The sequence below is a fragment of the Choloepus didactylus genome, chromosome 8 (genome assembly GCF_015220235.1).
Source record: "Choloepus didactylus isolate mChoDid1 chromosome 8, mChoDid1.pri, whole genome shotgun sequence".
Taxonomy (NCBI): Eukaryota; Metazoa; Chordata; class Mammalia; order Pilosa; family Megalonychidae; genus Choloepus; species Choloepus didactylus.
Window position 1 is genome coordinate 14,198,289 of NC_051314.1, and position 27,274 is coordinate 14,225,562.

At 36.3% G+C, this 27,274-nt stretch overlaps 1 protein-coding gene across 1 annotated transcript in view; it reads left to right on the forward strand.

Moving 5' to 3' along the window:
- ENTHD1 (ENTH domain containing 1) overlaps nt 1–27,274 on the forward strand; it is a 195,165-nt gene that overhangs the window by 162,301 nt on the left and 5,590 nt on the right. The window contains 1 exon segment of the mRNA XM_037847074.1: nt 15,135–15,530. Within this exon segment, the coding sequence (XP_037703002.1) occupies nt 15,135–15,530 (396 nt within the window).

Sequence of the window (27,274 nt, forward strand, 5' to 3'; positions counted from 1 at the left end):
GTGTGTCTTACTTTTTTATAGCCTAATAGTGCATTTCCTGTAAGAAGCCTTCCCTGACCTTCACTTTGCTGTGGTCCACTTTCAGTTGAGTTAGGTGTCCTATTATACTCCCACAAACCCCATATCTCAATCAGTGCACTTGCTGTATTGCATTAAAATGCTATATTCAATGTAGACCCGGCATCGTGGGACGGAGAACATCTTCTTGACCAAAAGGGGGATGTGAAAGGAAATGAAATAAGCTTCAGTGGCAGAGAGATTCCAAAACGAGCCGAGAGATCACTCTGGTGGGCACTCTTACGCACACTTTAGACAACCCTTTTTAGGTTCTAAAGAATTGGGGTAGCTGGTGGTAGATACCTGAAACTATCAAACTACAACCCAGAACCCATGAATCTCGAAGACAGTTGTATAAAAATGTAGCTTATGAGGGGTGACAATGGGATTGGGAAAGCCATAAGGACCAAACTCCACTTTGTCTAGTTTATGGATGGATGTGTAGAAAAGTAGGGGAAGGAAACAAACAGACAAAGGTACCCAGTGTTCTTTTTTACTTCAATTGCTCTTTTTCACTCTAATTATTATTCTTGTTATTTTTGTGTGTGTGCTAATGAAGGTGTCAGGGATTGATTTAGGTGATGAATGTACAACTATGTAATGGTACTGTAAACAATCGAAAGTACAATTTGTTTTGTATGACTGCGTGGTATGTGAATATATCTCAATAAAATGATGATTAAAAAAAAATGCTATATTCAAGTGTGCCTTTCCTCTAGGAAGTACTTGATTTGCTTTTGTATTCTCAGGCACAGTGCTTAGCGCATGGTTGATCCTCCATATATTTGTTGAATGAATGAATGAATGAATGAATGAACCATTGAATGAAAATACATAGAAGGTGTTGGAATAAAAAGAGTAAATGAAATAGTAATAGATAAATAACAATATAGTGCTGTAAGGCATGTTATAAAAACATGAGCAAAAAGCTGTAAGAACAAGGACTATATAACTGCCTCTGCCTATGGGAAGAGAAAATGGTATGTGATCTGTCATCTTATATTTTCAAAAGTGTTTTTCAGAGGAACGTATTCTCTGGTATAATATTTGAGGTTGAAATAGTTGGCATTTTTAAAATTTTGTTTCTTTTGAATAATAGAGCATTCATGCTTTGTGAGAAATAATACTTCATCTGAATTCATAATTTAAATACTTAAAGGTTTGTTGCAGTGTTTCCATCTTAGACATGATTTTTACTTTGTGTTGAAGTAAAACAGCTTACTATTGGTCTTTACATCTATATTAACAATTTATTACTGTGGCCTCTTAGCAAAATGGCCTTAGTATTGTCTTCAGACCCTATTTTCTTTGATTAACATAATTACTAAAGTAGAAGCTCCTTCAGTTACACATTTTTAAACTACTGAGACATATTTTGGCATCCGTCTCTTGTCATGCTTGCCAGCTCCCTTCTTTGTAGCTGTAATTGGATATTATGTATTAGATCAACAAGAGAATCCATCACAACAATATCTGTGTTGGAATACAATACCCATTATCAGATTCACAATATAATAGCTTTTAAAATAGGACACAATGATTATAGTATCTGAAACAGGGCAGCATAATTATTGAAAAATGAAAACAAAGTTACTAGTATGGAATATTGCCTGGCTACAGGCAGTCTCTTAACTCTGAATTAAATCTGAAGTTATTTTTCAACAGATTTCATCGTCTTCTCCAACTGGTAAATACATTCTTAGTACCTTTACCAGAATAGCTATTCTCTTTTGTCCTTAGGCTCAAAGCTTGATTTTCCTGTTTGTTTTTTCTTACTTCAGGCATTTTAGTGATAGTCTGTATTTATATTTGCAGTATGATATCTTACATAAGGGGATATACACCTTCCTAAAAGATAACTATCAAGAATGATCAAAGCAGCTTTCACATGACCAACATTTCAAGGTACTATTTGCATTAAACAAGTATATTAGCTGAAAAAAAGCCCTGTTCAATAAAGAAAACTGGGTTTAGTCTCATAATTTAATAACAGGCTTCCCATCCAGGAGTCTGCTGGATAGATACTTGAGAACAAAGCTCTTTGACATTCAGGTTTAAATTGAAAGGAAATGAGAAAGTAGATAAAGCAAGCCAACCAAACTAATTCACTCTGTATTCCTCTCAGCTTTTTCAGTGGAATTCAGAGAAATTCTCTCCCTTCTTGAGAAGCCCTTATGAAATGATCATTTCAGCATTTCCAGATGTATTTATGTGCTTCGTGTTCGGATGAAAAAGACAGTATTCATTGCTGATCTCCATCAAATCCCCCCTCAGGTTCTCATGGGTCTCAGAAAGTTTTCCTTATATGCTATCTATTCTTTATATGGATCTGAGAAAATATCTACCCCCAAATCCTTTTCTGGGAGAAGATGCATAGGCCAACTGTACCACTTAGTTCAATTCGTATTCTTAGGACCCTGCATCTCTGAAAGCAGCCCCAGGGGCAAAGGGAATGATCCAGAGGTAAATTGTAATCACTTGAAGCTGCTAAAAGAATTGTTAGTGAAGAAGCACTCAGTACAACTGGTTCTGCCATACCTTTTTGTTCCTTCTTTTATTCCCCTTGTAAAAAGAGCATTGGTTTAGAAGTCAGGAATCCTGGATTGTAGTCCTAGGTCTTCCCTTTAACCTTGTGTCATCCTGAGCAGGTATTTCATGTCTTAAAGCCTCAGGTTCTCATCTGTGTCATTAAGGAAATGACTTAGAATGTCCTCTAAGACCTCTCCTTTCTCTAAATAGATTATCCAGATAATTGATTCATTGAACAAAACATTTATCAGATGACTCTCAGGTATTCTGCTAATCACAAGATATGTGCCCTAAAGGGGTTACAGTCTATTAGAGATGAAAGATGTATAAACAAGAAATTATAGCATTATTCTTTCAGTTAATAAATATTTGGATGAATTAAAATTTGGAATAAGAAATAAATTAAAAAGATGAGTATTTTCATTGTTTTCTACAAAAGCTAAGAGAAGAGATACGTTTTAACTGGAATGATAAAGGAAAGATTTCACAAAGGATATTTGAGTTGGGCCTTAAAGAATGAAACCATTTTTAATGGAGAAGGGTAGGGATGAGGACATTCTAGGTTAAAGGAAAAGTGTGAGTAGTTAACACAGAGGCATGTCCTAATGGACATCAGCCTGGCAGTTGGAAATCAGTTTCTAGATGTAAACACAGGTAAGAGCATTTCGGGCAAAAGGAGAATAGCATGGGAAAAGGTCTGGTGCCAAGAGGGAGCCTGGTAAATCTGAAGAACTGAAAGAAGTATAACTGGATCATACAGTTTTAGAATAGTGGAACAAAATCAGGCACGCGTGATCAATGGGGACCAATTTATGCAGAGCCCTGTAAACCATGTTAAGTAGTTTGGAGAACTACTGGAGGGAAGTAACATGATCTGATTTTCCATTTAGAAAGCTCACTCTGGCTGTGGTGCTGTATGGAGTGAATTAAAAACTGTCAGGAGAGGGTGGAAAGACCTCTTAGTAGGCTGTTTTAGTAGCCATAGCTCCGAGATAACCTGAGCGACTGGAAAGATGATGCCTTATTAATGGCAATAAAGCAAATACCCCAGGACGAGGAGCTGGAGGGTGGTAAGATCCCTGTGCCATGTAGACACATGTAGAAATTTGGGGCTAGAACTCAGCAGAGGTCAGGACTGTAGATTAAAATGTGTGAATTACTTGCATATGGGTGATAGCTATAGTTTAAGTACCATGGTAGACACTATCACCCTGGGAGATCGTAGAAACAGAAAAGAAAAGAGTCAGAGGAAACAAACCCAGGGCAGAATATTGAGAAGATTGCTTAGAGAGATAGGAGGAAAACCAGCAGAGTTCTGTTGTAGCATCTAAAGGAGAATGTCTTGAGACATTCCACTCCCTACCACCCACTTTGCACTAGTAATATTGAATGGCTTACACTTACTCTGCCTGTAACACCCTACATGCTGTTTACGGCCTTCATCCCTTTGCTGAGGTTGTTCCATCTGCTTGGACACACTTCCCATCTGTGGTGGCCTGGAGTTATATACTCCAAAAAACATCTTCTTAATTTTAATCCATTCCTGTGGGTGTGAACTCATTGTAAACGGAATCTTTTGATGGCGTTACTTCAGTTAAGGTGTGGCCCAATTAAATCAGGATGTATTTGTAACTGCAATAGTAACCCTATTACTGGAGTCCTTGTAGGAAAGGCCGCGGAGAGAGAAAGGCACAGGGGAAGAAATCAGAAGTCAAATGAACCCAGAGGAGAAAGGAGAAGACATCACCATATGCATTGCCATGCAACAGATAAGCCAAGGACCAAAGATTGCCTGCAGCCAGCCCCAGAACACTATGATCTTGGGGGAGAAAGCATTGCCTTGCTGATGCCTTAGTTTTGGACTTCTCCTACCCTCAAACCCGTGAGCTAATAAATGCCTGTTGTTGTATAGTATTTGCTTTAGCAGCCAAGAAACTAATACATCTTTCTTTCTTCAGTTGACTTTTCCTTACCATCTTATCGCAGCTCAGACATCATCTCTTTCAGAAGACTTCCTTGAACCTCTTATACATCTTTGTACCTAAGAACCTAACACAGTGCCTGATTTTGTTTTCAACACTTGTTTTGGTATTAAATTAGCCTTGGAATCTGAATTATTTCATTAGTCTCCTGGTTGGTTTCTTTATTCCTATCCTCTCCCAGCCCCAGACCATTTCACCTAAAGCTATAGCAATACTTTTCCTAAAGCACTGTATCAACCAGAGTCCAGTCAGGAGACAAAAACCACAACAGTTACAGTTTTAACAGTTTTATTGAGGTATAACTATCCTACAATAAACTGCACATATTTAAAGTGGAGAATTTGATAAGTTTTGACGTATGTGTACACCCATGAAACCATGACCACAGTCAAGATGATGAACATATTCATCTCCCCAAAAGTTTCTTTGTGCCCTTTGTTAACCTCACCTGCCCCTCCCTGCCCTTCCCCATCCCCATCTCTATGCAATCACAGTCTACTTCCTGTCACTATGATTAGTTTGTATTTTCCATAAATGAAATCATAGAGTAATACTTTTTGGGAGTCTGGCTTCTTTCACTCAGCATATTTATTTTGAAAGTCGTCCATGCCGTTGCATATGTTGATAGTTGATTCCTTTTTATTGTTGAGTAATATTCCAAGATATGGATATACTGTATTTGTTTATCCATTCACCTGTTGATGGATATTTGGATTGTTTTTAGATCTGGCTATTACAAATAAAGCTACTAAGAACATTTGTGAACAACTCTTTGTGAGGACTTTTGCTTTCATTTCTAGGTAAATACATGGAAGTAGAATGGCTGGGTCAGATGGTAACTTTATGTTTAACTTTTTTGAGAATTGCCAAACTGTTTTAAAAACTGTTGCACCAACCTCATTAGGGGGCATATACTTGGGAGAGTTGAGAGCAGGGACATGAATGGACATTTTCACGATGGTGTTTCTGGAGGCAGAATACATAATACGCAGTGGGTGGAGGTGGCCTAAGGGTACCTCAACTGATGCACAGAATGGTGAACCGTTGTGTGTGCAGACAATGGAATATTGAGTAACTGTGAGGAGGAGTGAAGCTGTGAGACTGGCAATGAGGTGAATGGATCCTGCATAGCATTTTGAGTGAACTATGCCAGAAACAAAGGCAAACACTATAATGCCTCACCAATATGGACTAACTACAGTGTGTAAACTCAGAATTGAATCTTAGAGCACAGCTTATCAGGGAATGCTTATTGTAATGGTCCTTAGATTGTAAGCTTTTACAGCAGTCACTTCTGTTCCTGAATTGTAATGGCTGTCTCCAGATTCTGAGATGCTGATCCCTTTGTGTATAACCTGATCGATCCCTGGAACTTTGGGTATCTGTGTGACACCCGAAACTCAGAGCTAGAGCTCGGCATATGTGAATTTCAGTATTAGCGCATACAGCAACTGGTAAAAAAGCTGAAAAAGAGTCCAGACTTCAATTAGAGATATGAATGAAGCAGATCTAGTTAGGACTAGGGCAAATCTGGCCAAAGGGTAAAGGACAATACTGACTGTGTTTTAAAACTTCAACTTCATGTGAGACCAAGGGAAGAAATGTTTATTTGGTGCAGGATCTATACTTCCTAAACAATTTAACTTGTACCGTTTGTTCAAGTACCGTAATTACATGTAACTTTGAATAGGAAGTGAGACCTGATAGGTTTCTACAGGTTAGTGTGAAATAGCAACACATCCCAAAGTAATTTGGGCAGAGAATAAAAATATATATGCAGGGCCCCCCTGAGGAACCGGGGGAGAAATGCGGAAGTTTGGACTTACTCACCTTGATTGTTCCTGATATTCTCATAAACATTGAGGACTGGCGGTTTGGTAAACCAAGCCCTCTATCTTGGCACTTACCCTTATGGGGCTCATTACTGCAAAGGAGAGGCTAAGCCTGCTTATGATTGTGCCTAAAAGTCTCCCCCTGGGACCTCTTTGTTGCTCAGATGTTGCCTCTCTCTCTAGCTAACCCAACTTGGCAGGTGAACTCACTGCCCTCCCCACTACCTGGGACCTGACTCCCAGGGGTGTAAATCTCCCTGGCAATGCAGGATATGATTCCAGAGGATGAATTTGGACCCGACATTGTGGAATTGAGAACATCTTCTTGACCAAAAGGAGGATGCAAAATGAAACAAAATAAATTTTCAGTGGCTGAGAGATTCCTAATGAAGTCAAGAGGTCACTCTGGTGGTCATTCTTACACACTATACAGATAACCCTTTTTAGGTTTTAATGTATTGGAATAGCCAGAAGAAGTTCCTGAAACTATCAAACTGCAACCCATTAGCCTTGACTCTTGAAGACAATTGTATAACAATGTAACTTACAAGGGGTGACAGTGTGATTGTGAAAGCCTTGTGGATCACACTCCCTTTATCCAGTGTATGGATAGATGAGTAGAAAAATGGGGACAAAAACTAAATGGAAAATGGGGGGGGAAGGAGGTGATTTGTGTTCTTTTTTACTTTTATTTTTTATTCTTATTTTTACTTTTTCTGATATAAGGAAAGTGTTCAAAAAATAGATTACGGTGATAAATGCACAACTATATGATGGTACTGTGAACAGTTGATTGTATACCACAGATGATTGTATGATATGTGAATATATCTCAATAAAACTGAATTTTAAAAAAAAATAGGGAAGGCACTGAGACTGTGGAACTGTAATCCATAACAGTTTTTGAAATTACCTGTATAACTGCTTGTTGAGCTGTACATCGAGATATGACACCTTTCTGTATGTATGTTATATTTTACAGTAATGGAAATGGCTAAAGTTGTGGAACTGTGACCCATGGCATTCTTTGAAATTTGCTCTCTAACTACTTTGAAATTTTACTTTGAAAGTTATCACTGTTATGTATATATGTTAAAGTTCACAATAAAAAATATAAAAATATATTTTTAAAAAAAGGGGGGGAAAAAAACCTACTGCACCATTTGACCTTGCCACCAGCAGTAGTATATGAGGACTCTACACAGTGTCCGGTCAATTGTGAGGTTGTCCACTCTGACTGCTGGGAGCATGAACTGCCACTCATGTGAGCCATAAGGATGGTGCCCACTGTTCCTTCCAGGTGATTCTTCAGGTAGTTTCCTCACATACAAGCACTGCCGAGCAGCTCTCTGGAGGCCTCTTTCTGTGTAGCTCTGTTCTCTCTGGTAATCTGCCCATAAACTCCAGTCACCTTGGCCTCCTGGGACAATAGCTCCATCTCCCAAACTCAGAAATACCACCATACTCTGCCTAGGTTCCCCCTCCCTGCTCTGCAGCCTGGGAACTCTCTCCAGGCAGTAAGCTGGGATAATTCTTAGGCCTCACATTGTTTATTTCCCTCTCTCAGGAATCACTGTCCTGCATTGTTTTATGTGCAATGTCTGAAAACCATTGTTTCATGTATTTTGTCCAGTTTCATAATTGTTTGTAAGCAGTAAGTTAAAGCCAGTCCCTCTTACTCCGTCTAGGCCAAAAGAAGAAGTCAAATCCACACCAGATATTTTAACAGCATTTCTTCTTTGACTCATGGGGATTTGAAATGTTGTTTCCTTAATTTCCAAATGGGAGAGTTTTTCTAGGTGTACTATTATTTCTTTCTAATTCAAATCCATGACAGTCAGAGACCCTAATGTAAGATTTCAAGCTTTGAAAATGTACTATGGCTTGTTTTAAAGCTGACCATATGGCCTGTCTTGGTGAACGTACCATATATACTTGCAAACCTGCAAAAAATGAATATTCTACAGTGATTGGTAATGGTGCTTTGTAGATGTCTGTGTCAATGAATTACTCGAGACAAAAGTCAAGAGAGGCGAGAGTGAGAACAACTTAAGGGAGAATGTCCTCCCAAGCAGTTCTCATTTCAGTTTTTATTGAGATTTTCGGGGTAGGGAGACGTGCTGGCACTCAAGACTGTTTAGGGAGGCAGGAGGGGAGGCAGGACGTTTTGACCTTTATGACACAAAGATTGACAGGCAAGTAGACAACAGATAAGCCTGGCTTTGGGAGTGGAATGTACTACTTGCAAGAACATAGCAAAGCAAAGCAAGACATTCTAGTTGACAATATTTATCTGCAGAATTCCCACAGATGTCAATTAGGTGAAAGTGTTGATCGTCTAAGTCTTCTATGTCCTTACTGATACTTTGTTTTGGGAGCTCTGCTGAGAGAGAGGTGTTAAAATCTCCAACTATAGTTGTGGCTTTGTCTATTTCTCTCTTTAATTCTGTCAGCTTTTGCTTCATGTATTTGGAAGCTCTATTATTAAGTATATATGCACTTATAAATTTTATATCTTTCAGATAATTCATCCTTTTATCATTATGAAATGTCTTTTTTTTAAATCTCTGGTAATGTCCCTTGTCTTGAAGTCTATATAATCTGATATTCATATAGCTACTCCAGCTTTCTTATGCTTATTGTTGTGAGGTATATCTTTACAAATGCTTTTACTTTCACCCTATTTGTGATTTTGTATTTAAAGTGTGTCTCTTTTAGATAGCTTATGATTGGATCTTATTGTATATCCAGACTCAACATTTATATCTTTTAATTTATATTTAGTATAATTATTGATGTGGTTAAATTTAGGTTCATTGTTTTACTATTTATTTTCTGCTGGTCCCATCTGTGTTTTGTTCCTCTGTTCCTTCCTGCCTGCCTTTTTTTAGGTTAATTCAGTATTTTTTGGAATTCCATTTTAACTTATCTATTGGCTTTTCAGTGATACTTCTTTGCATTTTTCAGTGGTTTCTCTAGGGATTAAATTATATATTTCAGTCTATTTAGAGTTAATATTGTACCACCACTTCATTAAAATGTACAAGTATTGCAACCATATAGGTTCATTTGCTACCCCCTCATTTATGCTAGAGTTGCCACATAAATTGCATCTATATTTTTTCTAACAATCCACACACAGTGTTATGATTTTTTGAACAGACATATATTTTAAAGAACCTAAGAGAAAAAATAGTCTTTTATGTTTACCTACATATTTTTAGTTTCTAGCACCCTTCATTCCTTCCCAAAGATCCAACTTTACGTCTGGTTTAATTTCTCTTCAACCTGAAATACTTCCTTTTAGAAGTATGTGTTATAGAGGCTGCTGGAAATTAAATCTTTTCATTTTTGTTCATTTGAAAATGTTTTTATTTGCCTTCAATTTGGAAGGATATTGTTGCTAGGAATTTTTCACTGAGCATTTTCCTTTTTGCACTTCCAAAAAATTGTTGTCCCACTGTCTTCTGGCCTCCATTGTTTCTGATGAGAAATCGGCCATAATTCATGTCATTGTTCCGTTGTGTCATCTTTCTCTGGATACTTATTTTTTATGTTTGGCTATTAGCAGTTTACTGTTCCCACCAAAATATAATATAATATAATTTAATATAAAAATGTTGATTAGGTATAAAAACTAAAAAGGCCAAAAGAGAATACCAAGTATCATGGAGGCAGCAACTACAGGAGTAAACTGCCAGCTCTGGACTAAGGGAGCAAAGCAAAATTTGAAGCTTGGAGGAGAGGCCCTGTGGAATGGCAACCCAAAGCTCTTAGGAGGGATGCTGGCTGACTGCTTCTGAAAATGCTGGGGAAAATGCAAACTGGGAAGAATGCTGCTGATGGAGTAGAGAAGCATGACAAGGATGACACTGTCAGGAGCAGGAGGTAAATAGGCAAGGGCAAGTCCTTTCTTCCTACTCATACCTCCCTGTCTCCCTCTAGAACTTAGCAAAAGGTTAGCTGGCAAAGCAGGAATGTGGTTTGCTGTGTTCCAACCCCAGCATCAAAAAGCAGAATAGAGACAGGTGGGGTGTAAGGCTAAGAGATAATAGCTTAATAAGTGACACACTCCATTCTATTGGCTACTCAGCATCCTTGCACACTCTTCTACACACATTTGAACACCCAAACAACAGAAACAACTCTCTTTTTCTGCCTAACAAGATGCAACTATCTTTTATACAAAGATCCTCTCTCCAAAATAAGGAGCCCTAAGTCTCCAGCCTTCCAAGTTGCTTGGTCTTCCAATTCAGAAACTTTCCATGGTCTATGGTGACAACTGGCTTACTTTTTTTTCACTGACTTCCCCATCCGTAGGCATTTAGGGTATCACTTCCTCCACATCTCACCAACTTTTCCTCTTCTGAAAGTTTGTTGACATCTCCTTTGTTGTCTTTTCTCCTGCTCTATTTGTAGGTTTATGCCTTTTTATTCTGCTTCTCTCATTTCAGTGGGTTTTGAGGAAAGAGAGGATAAATGAATATATCTTGTATCAGATGCTGTTGATGGTCCACCCCATATCTCCTCTGTGTATACCTATAGTCTTGGTGACCAGTTCCCACAGACACTGAATGCTCCCTACCTTAAGTGCCTGTGTCTCTGATTCTCTACCTGAGAGCATTCTCTAGAGCTCTGAGACTTGTTCGGCCTGAGTGCAGGGCAGCCTGGAAGTGCCAGGAATTAAATGCCCCCAGGAGCAACCCTCAACCAGAGAGGGTAGGAGTCAGTGAATAAATATTCCACCTTCCCATCCCTGGAAGGAGAATTCTGAGGCATGTTCCCCACTATTTGCATTCAAGACCTTTTCTTGGAATCTGCTTTGGGGGGGACCCAAACTAAAATATGTCAGTGGTGCCTTGAAGCTGTGTATACCCCCAGAAAAACCTGTTCTTAAACCTAATCCATTCCTGTGGGTTTGAACCCATTTTAATTAAGACCTTTTGATGTGGTTACTTCAGTTAAGGTGTGGCCCAACCAGGATGGGTCTTATTCCTACTACTGGAGACTTTTATAAGCAGAATGAAATTTAGACACAGAGAGAAAAGAAAGCCACAGGAAGCAAGAAGCTGGACATCACTGGAACCCAGAAGAGATGGGAGAGACCAGGAGACACCACCATGTTCCTCACCATGTGACAAGCTAAGGATCAAAGATCACCAAAAGCCAGCCACAGCACATCACAGTCTTAGGGAAGAAAGCATCACCTTGATGATGACTTATCTGGACTTTTTCCAGCATCAAACTGTGAGCGAATAAATTCCCATTGTTTAACCCATCTCATTTCATGGTATTTGCTTGAGCAGCCTGGGAACTAAAACAACATTCAATGTGCTGTGTTATACAATTATATTCATTCATTCAACAGTAATCTATTAAGAAACTGCAATCTTTTAAACATTGTGAAATTAAACTGATAACTTGTATCAGTTATTTTTATGTTTATCAGTTACTTATGTATGTGTATATATATGTATATAGGCATAGATAGAATCTCTGTATGTGCATATATATGTTGTATGTTATATATATGTAATATGTGTATGTGTGTCTATGTGTATGTATATGTATATGTGTGTATATGTATTCACACACACAGATATAAAATCCACGCTTGGATCTTAAGTTCTATGACTTCACTTATGTGTATTTTCAGTGTCTAATACAGTGCAATGCAAACGGTAGGCACTCAACAAGTGTATATTGATTGATCATTCTTATTAGATTTCACATATATACAGTGTACATTGTTGTACACAAAATCAAAAAATAAAATTAATATATAATTTATAAATTCAGAAATTATTAACTTTAACAAATATTTGCATACCTACTATATGCAAAAGCACAGTGGATTCTATAAAGTCAGACTGCAGTAACTTACTATGATGTATGACAGGCACTATGAAGTACATAATTAGGTGAAAAAGTGAGTGTACAGTAATAAATACTATATGATTTCAGAGAAGGGTAGGATTAGTATAGATTAATAGGCATGACTGAAAATAGCTTCCAGAAGTAGTAATTGCTTGAGATGGGCCTTGAAGAATTGGTAGGATTTAAATAGGTGAAGAAGAGGGGAGAGTGTTCCATGTTGGAGTGCAGGGCAAGAGATCAATGGCAGTAAAGATAAAGAGACCTGAATTAAGGTGAAAAATGAAGATTAAGGGACCTGAATGAAGTGGGGTATGTGAGTCATGAAGAGAGCAGCCTGACTGAAGGTCAGTTTCCTGGTGAGTAATGACAGGAAATAAGCAGTAGAGAGCCTTTAAAGCCCAAGGAATTTGCTTTGTCCTTGAAACAAGGCAGAGTTTTTGAAGGATTTTTTACTATGAATGACAAGTAACTAAAACGGTGATTGAATTGAAGAAGTTTCATCTGGCATATTGCACAGAATGAGCAGGGGTGAAGCAAGGCCAATGGCAGAGAAACCCAGTACGATTTACTTTCTATATTCTTCAGGCCTTTATACCTTTCTGTTTATGTATTTTATTCCTTTAGGTAATTTACTATGCATTCCAAACCATTATTTTTTAATGGGTCATCATCATGCTTTCTTCTTTTAGATCATAGTCTAGTTTATTCATTAAAAAGTTACTGATTTTAAAAGGTCTAACCAGAATATCACATCATATTCTTTCTGACTACTGGGAAAAGAGAGTTGACAGTCTGGTTCATTTCATTGAATGTTAAGGTTTTTTGCTTCTTCTGTAATTTTAAGCTTTTGTACTAAATATTAAAGTGACAGCTAATCTGATGACTTTATATGTCTCAATTTTGAGATTTAGATTATTATGAATATTTTCATCAGAAAGTCATCATTCTTTGTCTTCATTTACTTATTGCTAGATTGTGAAATGATTTTTTTATATATAGAACAAGACTTTTTTTTTTTCTCACATGTATAATGAAAGTCAATGGAAGAATCTTTCACTGAAATTCATTTATAAGAATGCTTTTATGTAAATATGGTGATGTACACATGCATTTTGTTTGGAATATCCTAAATCTAACATTCTACCGGGAGTATATTAATATTTTTAACAGAACTTTTTTACCAACTAGATATAATTTGGTCATGTAAATTAGGAATATTTTAGGACATATTATTTTCATCTAACAATTTTGTTTCCTTTTTGAATAACTAACCTATATTCAATTTAGAAAAACAAGGGCATTATTTTCTTCTTTATCCTCATGCTTCAGTTTATCCTTTCATTCAACAAGCATTTATTGAATACATCCTACAAGAGTGGCACTAGACACTAGGGTACGAAGATGACTCAAAGTAGGGTCCCACTTTCAAGGATCCTCTTGTCAGGTAGACCTGAGGCCAGACTTGTAATAAATGAGATGAAGTGTTTCACTGAGTCACAGAGCTCCAAACAGGATATGGTAAATTAGACAGTAATAGGATGGGGCAAGGAGAGAAATGGGTCATTGCAAGTTTTATAGAGAAAGTGATCCTCGAATTGAGCTTTAAACGAGGAGAAGTTTGGGGATGAGAGCACTGAGAAAAATGGAATTCCTGGTGGAAGCTGCAATATGAATTTCTTGAATTATCTAATTCTGTGGTATACCAGCAGCTTTTTACCAAGGCTAGCCTTCAACTGTGAAGGAAAAAGGAAAGGAAGATTCTTAGAGTCAAAGAAAATTTGCTTTTCTTTTATAAGTCAGAGCCTGAAAGAGATGATAGCATATAACTGCGCATTATAAGATACGTTATGATGTACATTGTGATATATAAACACTTCATAGGGAAATACGTAATTCCTGCACCCTCTTCCCTTTTAGGAGCTTTAAATGATATAACTTCCTTTGCCCTCTTTTGTCTAATTATGCTTCTAATTTCATGAAGTCTATGTCCTAAAAAAATTATTCTTAATTTCCATATCCAAATTCAGATGAAACTGTTTGAGAGCAAGCCACAGCTCTGAGAGTGTTGATAACAATTTGCATTTAGAAATTTGGACCAGGCCCATGATTCATAGATACAATAGGTTTTCCTAGAGCAGGCCCACCTTAAATTTCAATTCCTTACATTTCCGCAATTCCTTCTATTTATAGTAAATATTGTTGTCTGTTATATTCCATGCACTGTTCTAGGTACTTCAGCAATATTAACGAATAAAATGGACAAAGATCCCCAGCCTGATGGAACTTATATTTTAGTAATTGTCTGAATAGCTCTGAAAGATTGTTTCTTTTCTCCCATGTAGACAGAGGATTTATTAAAATTATGCTGCTAGCTAAAGTAGTGATTTTCTTTAATATGCCTTGTATAGATACTGTGGGCAAGAAGACATCCTTTATTTCAAGGGAGAAAGACTTTTTGCAGCTGGCAGTTTTGTAAGGATAGACCAGTATATGTGACATATTTTCTCTAGTTTATCTTGTAAAAGATGAAAGTTTGAAGGTACTAAAAATATAGTGGTTTCAGAGATAGATAAGTGGGTGAAGGGAGAAATATTTAAAGACAAGTTATTTGAAGCTTTCCTTGCCTGTACTTCAGTGAAGAGAGAGGAAGAAGGCAGCACCAAATGACTAATGCATCAATTATAGCTTGGGTATACTTTAAATAGGCAGAATATAAACATAATAAGAAAGTAGAAACAACTGAATAGGAGAGAATTCTGTTATGGCATGAAAAATCCTTTATATTAAAATTATAATGGATTTGAAATAGAATATTTCCCATTTTTTTTAATTACAGTTCTTATTTGTTATTTTACAGATGCTATGCCTACTCCCCCAGTAAAAAGCCCATCTCTGCAGGCGAATGTGAGTTTGGACAAGAGATCAGACAGTACTATTACAAACACTATAACAGAAAACCCCTTGCAAATACCTTTAGAAAAGCAGTCAGCTGCAAAAAGTTTTGAAGCATTGACAACTTTACCAGCATTTTGGTCATCAAATAAAGAACAGTTTATCAGGCCCAATTTAAGGATATCAAAGTCAGATTCTACTTTTTATAACCAGGCCTCTGTAGAGACACTCTTTGTCTCTCCTTCATTCAAAACAGTTGGCCCAATGAAGGAGGTTGTAATCAATAAGGACTATCAGAAACCAGCACAATCCAACATTGTTCCGATGGATGATGAAGACTTCAATCCCTTAACTACATGGGGTGAGTCTAATTATAAAAAATGCAAAAACACAACTTCTTTTGGAGCATTCTCCTTTTACTTTTCTCTGCTTTCTGTCTCCTTTTCTGTTCCCTCTTTTCACTTTCCATTGGGGGGTATTAAAATATGCCCACCATAGAAGTACTTGTCAGCTGGGAAATTGCCCCTTTTATTAGAGGGCTGATAGTGGATTACAAGTGCTTGGTTGAATGAATTCCACAAGTTCTGAGCAATTTAAAAGAAGACCAAACTAGAAGGAACTAGCATTAAATAAGAGCTTCCTGTTAGAAATTTAGGTTGTTTAATAGACTATATGAAAAAGAATTGGTTATTATTTATACTGGTGTGTGTATGTATTTTTAGCACTGTTTTTTGAAGACCTGTGTAAGGATTGCAAAATAGGAGGGGAGATCTCCCTTTTACTCTCCATGTAAAACATTAGGAGGATTGCAATATTATATGGACTGAATGAGAAAGGATAAAACCAGTGACATTCCAGGTGTTGGCTTTCAATTATTAAATCATGTATTACATAATCAAACTTTCTTCTTTGAAGTTAATTAGCAAAAGAACAATTTGTTGGCTTATGATTTTTCAAAGACTAAGTAGTAGTTTTATTGATTCTTACATATGACGATGCTGACCAACTCATATAATTGTAGAGCTTTTAATATAAATCTTTTAAACGGCCTTGAACTCAGATCACCATATAAATACAAACAATGGAAACCACATGTTGAGATTAAAGAAATTAACCTTAGTGCTAGTAAGGTCAATGAATGACAAAAGATTCTACTTACTGCCCTTTCTGAATGTTTTTGGTATTAAACAGACTAATGGTGAAATGATTCTTAATTTTGTCACCAAATTAACTTTTCTGCTGAGACTGCTCATGTGGAAACCTATTAGTACATATTATAATGACTACAATGGCTTATATTTACAGCTGCCCCTAGGAAGTTCATACTTTTGGTTCATTTCCTTCACAAATACCACAAAAGATAATTGGGAATAGTTTTTGGCCCTGCCTGTTACCAAGTACCATGTAACTATAAAAATTAACAAGACGTTTTTCTAAAAACAGTCAGGAAGAAAGATTTTTGCTTCTGGCTATGATGAAGTATATAGCTTTCATCTAACTTTCCCACTAAAAATAACTATTAAAGCTGGAAGGCTATTAAAAGCTGGTTTGAACTCTCTGTAGAACAACCAAGGTAGAAGACACATGAAATCCCAGAGAGAAGGACATTGAGATGAGTCCCACATTTCACTGCAGTTTTTCCCTATAAGCAGAAGGGAAACCAGAGGCCTGAGCTTTCCAGTCTCACTGAGATTGGGAGACAGGGTTAGAGTTTGGGTTGCCAAGATGGCAGGGACTTGAGGGGCCAATATTCCAGAGGGGAGGGAATCATAGGGAAGAAAGTCCAAAAATCTTCGTACAATATCTTGGAGGAACATTTGCCTACTACTAAACTGCACAAGTTCTGAATGAGATGCCAAGAAACTCAGTGGGAAGCAACTTCTAATAGGCCAAGAAACTAAGCAGAGATTCTGATAATCTTGCTAGGAGACAGAGGTTGGAGTTATGCTGTATGGAGGATATGCCAAATTGGAGGAGCCCTGGTCAGTACTCCAGGATTTAAGTTGAGACCTCTGACAGGCTACAGCCTAAGGATCAAAACTATACTCTGAGGAGTATGGACAAACGAGAAATGCAACAGATCTCACAATTGCTGAAAGGCAGCTTCAACTAGAACAAAGTGATGGGTTGTATATCATCTGCCTTCTAGAATACAATTAAATCCTTTCTGAGAGTCTCTACAGTTTTTCATATGAATATTTTGGCATTCAACAAAAAATTACCAGGCATACCAGGAAACAGACAAATGGCCAGTAATACAAGAGAAAACACAGACAACAAAAAAGACTACAGATGATCCAGACTATTTTAAAGTAGTTACTTTTAAATAATTATGATGAATATGATCAACAAAAAAGAGAAAATGATGGAGAATTGCATCAGAATGTTAGTATCTATGAAAAAAGAATCAAATGAAAATTCTAGAGCTGAAAGGTACCGTAACCAAAATTAAGTTCCCAAAGGCAGTCTTCATGGATTGAAGACAAGAGTTCAGTGCTGGCAGAGCAGCTGGAGAGTTATGAGGAAGATCCTAAAAGGGAGAGAGGTGCAGAAGGGGTGTATTCAAAGTCTATGTATACAATCTGCCTAAATCTGCAAAGTTTGTTTTTAAACTCTTCCTAAATGTAGCTGCCTAAATTTTCTAAACAGTGCATGTAGGATCTGGCAAAGCAAAACAAAAAAACAAACAACAACAAACAAACAAACACACAAAAAACTATTGGAGGCCAAAAGAACTGAGAAGATACTTCAGCTGCTGCTCACTGCACAGGAGACAGTTTGAAGAATCCAGACAAGTTAACTTACTATTAGAATAAAACTCAGCATTCTTAGGAGTGTATAACATCATCCAAATGATCAGTACAATATTAGAAATCACTAGATATCCAAAGAAATAGGAAATTGTGGCCCATAATGAATCTATAAGAAGAGCGAAAAAATAAAATAATTGAAATGAAAAATTCACTGAAGGGACTTAACAACAGTTTGAAATGACCAGAGAAAAAGTAAATTTGAAGTAAATTTGATTCAATATGAAAAATAGAAAGCAAAAGATTAAAGAAAAATGAGCAGATGCTTACAGTAGTGTGAGACACTTCAAGCAGTTTATCATCAGTTTAATTGGAGTCCTAGAAGAAGAGGAAAAATAGAAAGGGACAGAAAAATGATTTGAAGAAACAGTGTTCAAAAAATTCCCAAATTTGTGAAAGAAATAAACTTACAGATCCAAAATGCTCAATTAACTCCAAGCAGAAAAGTATAAAGAAACTTTATCTAGGCACATCACAGTCAAACAGCTAAATTCCAAAGATAAAATCTTGAAAGCAGCAAGAGAAAATGGATATATTACATAAAGAGGACAACACTGTGAATGATGACTCACTTCTCATTGTAAACAATGGATAATAGGAGACAATAGAGTATCCTCTTACAACCACGAAAAGACAAAAACTATCAACTCAGAATTCTATACCTAGTGAAACTGTACTCCAAAAAGGAAAGTGAAAAAAAAAAGACATTCAAATTTAAAAAACTGAACTAATTAATAATCAGCAAATCTGTACTACAAGAAGTAGTTAAGAAAGAGTAAAGGGAAATTACACCAGATAGTAACGTGAATCTACATAAAGGAATGATATCACTGGAAATGATAAGTAAATGGGTAAATATAAAAGGCTAGGATTTTTATTTTTCTTATACTTCTAAAAATACATATGACTCTTTAAAGCAAAAATTATAATACTGTATTATGGAGTTATAACATGTAGATATAATATGTATTACAACATAGCACAAAGAATGGAACTGTACCATTGAAATATTTCTGTATTTTACATGAAATGATACAATATTAGCTATAATTAACTTAAAAGTTAAACATTCACATTTAATCCCACTTAAAGGATATAGCTACAATCCTTTTGGAATACTAAAAAAGTACTTGATTAATACAAAAGTAGGAAGGAAAAAAGAATAAAAAACAAAAATAAAAAGCAAATAACAAAATAGGGGAGCTAAATCCAACCATTTCAATAATTACAATAAATACAAATGGAGTAACACGCCAATTAAAAGGAAGAGACTTTCAGGTTAATGATTTTTTAAAGGAAAACCCACCTATAGGATATCAATGAGGGAAGCACTTTAAATACAAAGAAATTGATCAAAAGTAAAAGTATTAGAAATGCATACTATACAAGCAAGCAGCATAAAAAAGCTGGAGTGTCTATATTAATATCAGACAAAATAGACTTCAAAACAAGGAATATTTATAGAGGTAAAGAGGGACATTTCATTGATAAAAGGTCAACACATCAGGAGAATATAGCAACTACAAGAATGTGCACCTAATAACAATTTCAAAAAGACATAAAGCAAAAACTGACAAAATGAAAGGGAGAAATAGGCACACAATCATAATTGGCGATTTTAACACCCTTCTCTCATCAACTAAGAAACACAACTAGACACAAAAATCAGTAAGTACATAGAAGATATGAATCGTATTCTCAAAACTAATTGACATCTGTAAAACACTACACAAAAAAATGCTTTCTTTTTCAAGTGTAAAATGAATGTTCCACAGAGAAAGGACATATACTGCCTAATTTCTTTTTAAAAAGTAACAAATTTCATAAGATTGAAATCTTAAAGCATATGTTTTCTGACCACAATGGAACAAAATTAGAAATTGATAGCAATAAAATTCTTTGACAGGCCCCATATATTTGGAAATTTAACAATATGCTTCCAAATTATCCAGGAGTCAAAGAAGAAAGCAAAAGAGAAATGAGAAAATATTTCCAACTGAATAATAATGAAAATAAAAAATTGTGAGATACAGTTAAACCAGTGTTTAAAAGGAAAATTACTGCTTTAAATGCTTATATAAGAGAGGAAAACAGCTTAAAATTAATGGTATAATGTTCTAACTAAAGATGCTTGGTAAAAGGGAGCAAATTAAATCCAAAGTGAGTAGAGGATAGGAAACAACAAAGAATAGAAATAAATGAGGTAAAAATAGACAAAAATAATTTCAAAAGCCAAACAATGGCTCTTTGTAAAGGTTAAAAATTATAAACCCCTGGCAAAACCTATCAAAGGGAGGGAGGAAGGGAAGGAGAGGGAGAGGAGAGGGGGGTCATAAATTAGTGAATCTAAGAAAGAAAGAATAATATTATAAATCCTATAAATACAATTCTGAGCGATGTTATAACAATAGATTTGACATTTTAGTTGAAATGGATAAGACAACCAATACTGAGATGAAATAGAAACATGAATAGTAACATTTAATGATATATAATGTATTATCAAAAACTCCTCACAAAGAAAACCCTTGTTCCAGACAGTTTTAGTAGAAATAATGTCAATATTACACCAATTCTTTCAAAATATAAAATATTACACCAATTCTTTCAAAACATAAAATATTACACCAATTCTTTCAAAATATAAAATATTATACCAATTCTTTCAAAATATAAGATATTACACCAATTCTTTCAAAATACAAAACAGTAAGGACCACTCCCTAACTCATTTTCTAAAGTCAGCATAACCATAATACCAAAACCTGACAAAGACATTACAAGGAAAATAAAGTGTGGAACATTATCTCTCATTAACATAGATCCAAAAGTCTATAATAAAATACTAGCAAATCAAATCCAGAAATATATAAAAAGGATAATGCACCATGACCAAAAGGGATTGTCTAAGAATTGCAAGGTTGGTTTAACATTTAAAAATAAATCACTATAATCTATTACTATTAATAGAATAAAGGAAAAATGATATAATTGTCTCAATTCATGCAGAGAAGACTTTTTTTTTAAATCTTCATTTTATTGAGATATATTCACATACCATGCAGTCATACAAAACAAATCGTACATTCGATTGTTCACAGTACCATTACGTAGTTGCACATTCATCACCTAAATCAATCCCTGACACCTTCATTAGCACACACACAAAAATAATAATAATAATAATTAAAGTGAAAAAGAGCAATTGAAGTGAAAAAGAACACTGGGTACCTTTGTCTGTTTGTTTGTTTGTTTCCTTCCCCTATTTTTCTACTCATCCATCCATAAACTAGACAAAGGGGAGTGTGGTCCTTATGGTTTTCCCAATCCCATTGTCACCCCTCATAAGCTACATTTTTATACAATTGTCTTTGAGATTCATGGGTTCTGGGTTGTAGTTTGATAGTTTCAGGTATCTACCACCAGCTACCCCAATTCTTTAGAACCTAAAAAGGGTTGTCTAAATTGTGCGTGCCCACCAGAGTGACCTCTCAGCTCCTTTTGGAATCTCTCTGCTACTGAAGCTTATTTCATTTCCTTTCACATCCCCCTTTTGGTCAAGAAGATGTTCTCCGTCCCACGATGCCAGGTCTACATTCCTCCCTGGGAGTCATATTCTATGTTGCCAGGGAGATTCACTCCCCTGGGTGTCTGATCCCACATAGGGGGGCAGGGCAGTGATTTCACCTTTCAAGTTCAGAGAAGACTTTTAACAATATTCTACATCATTCACAATTTTAAAAATAATCTCAGCAAACTAGGAATTAAAGGGAATTCCTCAAGATGATAAAGGGCATATACATAAAACTTACTGCTAACATAAATAATGATGAAAAACTGAATGCTTTATCCCTCAGATCAGCAACAAGGAAAGAATGTCTGTTCTCACCACTTTTATTCAACGTTGTATTGGCAGTTCTCACCAGTACAATGAGGCAAGAAAAGGAAGTGATCTACAAGTTAGAAAGGAAGAAATAAAATTTTTCATTCCCAGATGGCATGATTGTCTGTGTGGAAAATCCCAAAGACTTACCAAAAAATCTACTAGAAGCTTTTTTGTTTAGCAAGATTGTAGTATATGAGGTCAACCTACAAAATCAATAGTGCTAATTTATATCTACAATGAAAAAGTGGAAATTGAAATTAAGACAGCAGTACCATTTACAATATCATTAAAAAAACATATAAAATATTTAATGAAAGACATGCATGACAGCTAACTGAAAACTACAAAAATTTCTGAACACAATTAAAGGAGGCCTGTATTTAAGAGAGATACCATGTTCATGGATTGAAAAACTTATTATTGCTAAGATGTCAGTTCTCTCCACATTGCTCTGTAGATTCAATGCAATCCCATTCAAAATCAGAATCCCAGAAGGCTTTTGTTGGGAGGTAGAACTTGACAAGATGAATCTTACATTTATATGGAAATTCAAAGGATCTAGAATAGCCAAAACAATCTAAACTAAAGAATAAAGTTGAAGGACTCCCTCTACGTGATTTTCAAAACTTACAATAGAGGTACAGCAATAAAGATGGGTGGTGTTGTCTTGAGGATTGACAAATAGATCAATGGAACAGAACAAAGAATCCAGAAATAGACCCACACCAATATGATGCTGAGGATACTATAACAAATAGGGCAGACACAGTCCCTGCCTTCAGAAGCTGACATTCCAGATGGGGAGACAGATATTAAACAATTAAATGCATGTGTGATTATTATCTAATTCAAATGACAATAAGTGCTATGAAGGAAAATTGTAGGGTACCAAGTTGGCACACAATTGAGGAGATTTGAAGTAATCTGGGGGGTTGGGAAATCTTGAGGAAGTGATGTTTAAGCAGCGCTCTAAAGAATAACTGTTAATTCAACATGCTATACTCTGTCCAACATGGAGGCAAGGAGAGACTTAACAACTGTTGTAGGAAGCTGGGTGGAAGTAGGAAATAATAGACGGTGAGGGAGACAAACATACCCAGGACTCCTGGGTGGAACATGGTCTGGGGGAGGTGGACTGAAATCCAGACTACAGAAAGAATGGGAGTCACCTTTTCCTGGAGGTCTAGAAGGAAGGAAGAGAAAAGATCTGTAAGAAGTGTTTGTTGCTATGAAGAGTCTGGGTCTGACATTAGAAACTCTTTGGAGATAATGAGCTGACAAATAAAAAAAATGCTTACACACTCATGTTTTAGCAGATTTCAGATATTATTTTTATTAAATGAGAGGGACAGCTTTGCTGCAGGAAACTTGTTTGGCCTTTTTTACACTAAATAACTATTCCTAGAACAGCCCATTCCTAATGCTCCTAAGTTTAAATTTTCAGTTATTTATCTGTAGCGCAAACTATTCCTTGAGGTCATTAGATATTTTATCACACACTAAAAAGAAAAGGAAAAAGAAGTAGTAGGTGCTTAGAAGCCAGATTGGATGGCAGGCAACTTTCATGTTGTTCTCATAAGCCACAGTTACCATAAGTATATTAGACTCCACTGGACTTTACTTTCTAATTTTTTAGAGAAAAATAATCTACTAGTTCTATTCAGTTTCTCACATTGGGATCATGGTGGAAATTCTTATTGTCGTCATCCTTTGTTTCTGTTTCATCAGTTCCATTTTTTTAAAAAACGGACTTAGGTAGTAGTTGTTCTGTATAGCTAATTTTCAGTTCACCCTTTGCTAGTGAAAGAAACCAGATGTGACACACACAAAAGACCCATTAACCATGCTCTTTTCCTTCTTGTATATAAAAGGCTTCAGTGCCAGAACAATTAATTCCTCTAAAAGAGATGGGGAAAATGATAGAAAACAGTTCTAGAAACTGCCCCCCCTAACCCTGAGCCACTGGTCAGGCTGGCTCAGAAGCACCACGTTGAGGGAAACCCTCATCACCACTCTGGGGAAGCCAGCAAGCAAAAAGACAAACTGACTTGATTTTTTTTTTTAATTTAGTGAACCAAAGTTATGCTTTATGGGTAAGTGAGAAAACTCATCTTTAATCCAATAATCTGGTTTTTCCCAACAAAAATTTAGCACAGATGATTTAGAGGCAAAGTCTTGTTAGCATTTCTCTCTAACGCTATGGTATTCCAAAATCTATTTCTTTTGTGTAGCTTATAATAATATTAAAAAATAAAATTCAAATGTTACCTTTTCTAAAAATTAAAATATAATTCTTATGCCATAAAATTCACCCTTTTAACGTAATACAATCTAGTGGTTGTCTGACCATCACCACTATCTATTTCCAGAACATATTCATCACCCCAAAAAGAAACTCTATACCCATTAACAGTCACTCCCCATTCCCCCATTACCCGAGCCCCTGGAACCATTAATCTACTGCCTCCTTGGGTCTGCCTATTCTGAATATCTCATATAAATGGACCCCTACTATATGTAGCTGTTTTATTTTCGCTGCTCAAGCAAATACCCTAAAATGGGTTGGCCTAAAGATGAGAATTTATTAGCTTACAGTTCTGAGGCTGAAAAAGTCCAAATCAAGGCACGATCCTCCCTTCCCGAAGACTGGCTTTCTTGGGCTGGCTGCCAGTGATCCTTGGTCCTGGGCTCCTCTGTCATGTGGCAGTGCACATGGCGGCCTCTCCTGGCCTCTCCCTTCTCTTCTGGGTTCCCTTGACCTTCAGCTTCTTCCCCTGGCTTTCTCTCTGTCATAGTTTCATTCTGCTTATACAGGACTCCAGTAATAGGATTAGGACCCATCCTGGGCAACACCTTACCTGAAGTAATTTCATCAAAAGGTCCTACTTACAATGGGTTCACACCCACAGGAATGGATTAAATTTAAGAACATATTTTTCTGGAATACATACAGCTCCAAACAACCACAGTGGCCTTTTGTGCCTAGCTTCTTTCACTGAGCAAAATGTTTTCAAAGTTCATCTATGTTGTAGCATTGATGCAACAACGTTCCATTTCATGGCTGTATAATAGTCCATTGTATGGGTTTATCACATTTTGTTCATCTGTTCATCAGATGATGGACATTTGAGTTATTTCCACTTTTTCACTACTATGAATAATGCTGCTATATGCACATTCATGTAAAATGTTAATTTTTTTAACCACAGAAGATAATCAGAATATTTTAATTTGCCTGTACAGCTAACTTGACAGCCATTATGTATCAGCAGAGAGACTGAAAAAGATGAATTGTAGAATGAAAAAAATACTCTCTTGTTGTACAATGAACTTTTTAAAAATGTTTAGTTGATCAAACACCTGGCTGCTTATAGAAAAATTATAAATAACATTAATAGCTAATGGGAGTTTAAAAATATTTCTAGAATCTTATTTGTCATTTTATTTTGCAAAATAGTTCTTCTAAATTCTTTTAAATTTAAAATTGTAAAATAATTTAACCTGTCCACTATTATTCATGAGTATAAGATGTAGACATGTTAGAACATATTAGCACTTGGAATAATTTTAACAGCGTCATCTTCAAGCAAGCATAACATTAATTGGCATGCATGCATCAACAATGAGATTTTTAAATGAAGTCATTTATTGCAGCTTATTTACAATATTTGCTGCATTTCAGCTCTGGTGAGTAGACTGTAAGAAGAGGATGTGTTAACCAGATGCCTAAGTAGCTGCTGTCAAAAGGCAGGGACGGGCAGCTAAATGGGCAGCATAGAGGCGCCCTGCAGTGCATCTTCAAGTGTATGGTACAGCTGTGCAGTGTTTGGAAACAAAAAGAAATTGGTGTGCAGCAATTAGAGATGAAGTGGCTTTTTATGAGCAAAAGCATCTTGTAGTCTATGATTCAAAGCTGCAAAATTATAAACAATGATAAGCTATTTAGTCAGCAGTTGTAGCCACAAAGCAAAAGAAAGATGGGCATATTGTAGAAGGCAATGGTTCTCAAACCGTGGCCTGCATCAGAAACACCTGCAGGCTTGTTGAAACCCAGGGTTTCTGATTCAGTAGGTCTGGGGCAAGGCCTAAGAATTTCATTTCTAACAAATTCCCAAGTGATACTGCTGCTACTGCTGCTGGTTCTGCTCCAGGAACCACACTTTGAGAACTACTAGCATGAAGTTAAATACCAGGTTTTTTTTTTAAGTCACTTCTTATATATATATCTAACAACTGCACTATCTTTAAATACATAAGACAAATATATTCATATTTGACTCAAATATTGTTTTTTTTTCCTTGGCCTCCGTAAAGTTTTTTTTTATTTTCTTCCGAGAGTGAACTCAAACTCTTATTTCTAGAACAGTGTTCTTTGTTGCCTAAAAGATGTATTTTGGATCCTAGAATCTGAGACTCTCATCACTGGAAGGACATATAGTTCTGCCATCTGATTCCTGGATCTTGCCTTAAAATATCCTCGCCAAATGGTCATTTGGGCTGCGCATGAGATGCATACGTACTGAGAAACTAACTCACCATTTCCCAAAACAGCTCATCTTATGTGTGGACAGCCATGACTATTAGAAAGTTCTCTTTTCTTAATTGGGCTAAAATCTGTTTTCCTATAACCTTCACCTATTGATCCTAGTCCCAACTCATGTACAACACGAGAAATGGAAGATACTATCACTAACGTTTTGTGGCTCTCTTCAAATAATTGAAGTTAGCCTCTCACCCTCTCTCCCACTATCTCTCTTTTGGTGTAGATTAGCAAATCCATAAACCATTCCTTATATGATAAGATGTCAAGCTCAACATCCTGTTTGCCTGCCTTCTAAATTTTGTACCTAGAAGTTAGCATAATCTATAGTATAGTAAAAATTATTCTAATATAGTGCAATAGTATGGAAGCATAGTATCGTAGTTATGCTTTGACATCAAAGAGACTTGGATTTGAATCCCATCTCTGCCCCCTTTTAAAGCCTTGTGATCCCGAGAAATTTTCTTAGCCTCCTTAAGATTCCTTTGCCTCATAATTAAAATGGGGTTATAAACTTACTCCGCATATTATTGTTGAGGGGTAGTGCTAAACAAAGAGATTTAGAGACAGATATTCGAAAAGTTAGTGGTTAAACCCTTAGACTTCTCTTCCTCTACACCCACTGACACCCACCCTCAGAGGGTGTTTTCCAGAGAGGATAGAAGGAGGATCTCTGAAATGAGAGATGCCAATTATAGTTAAGGGTGTGGGCACTGGAACAAAAACTACAGGATTAAGAGGCCATATGTAAACCAAATGCTGAGTGCTGAGAACCCCAATCCCCTTTCCTACTGGATGCCCAGCACACTGGTAGCCAGATCTTTACCCTCTAAACAGGAAATAGGAAAATGTATCTCTTCGGAATCTGA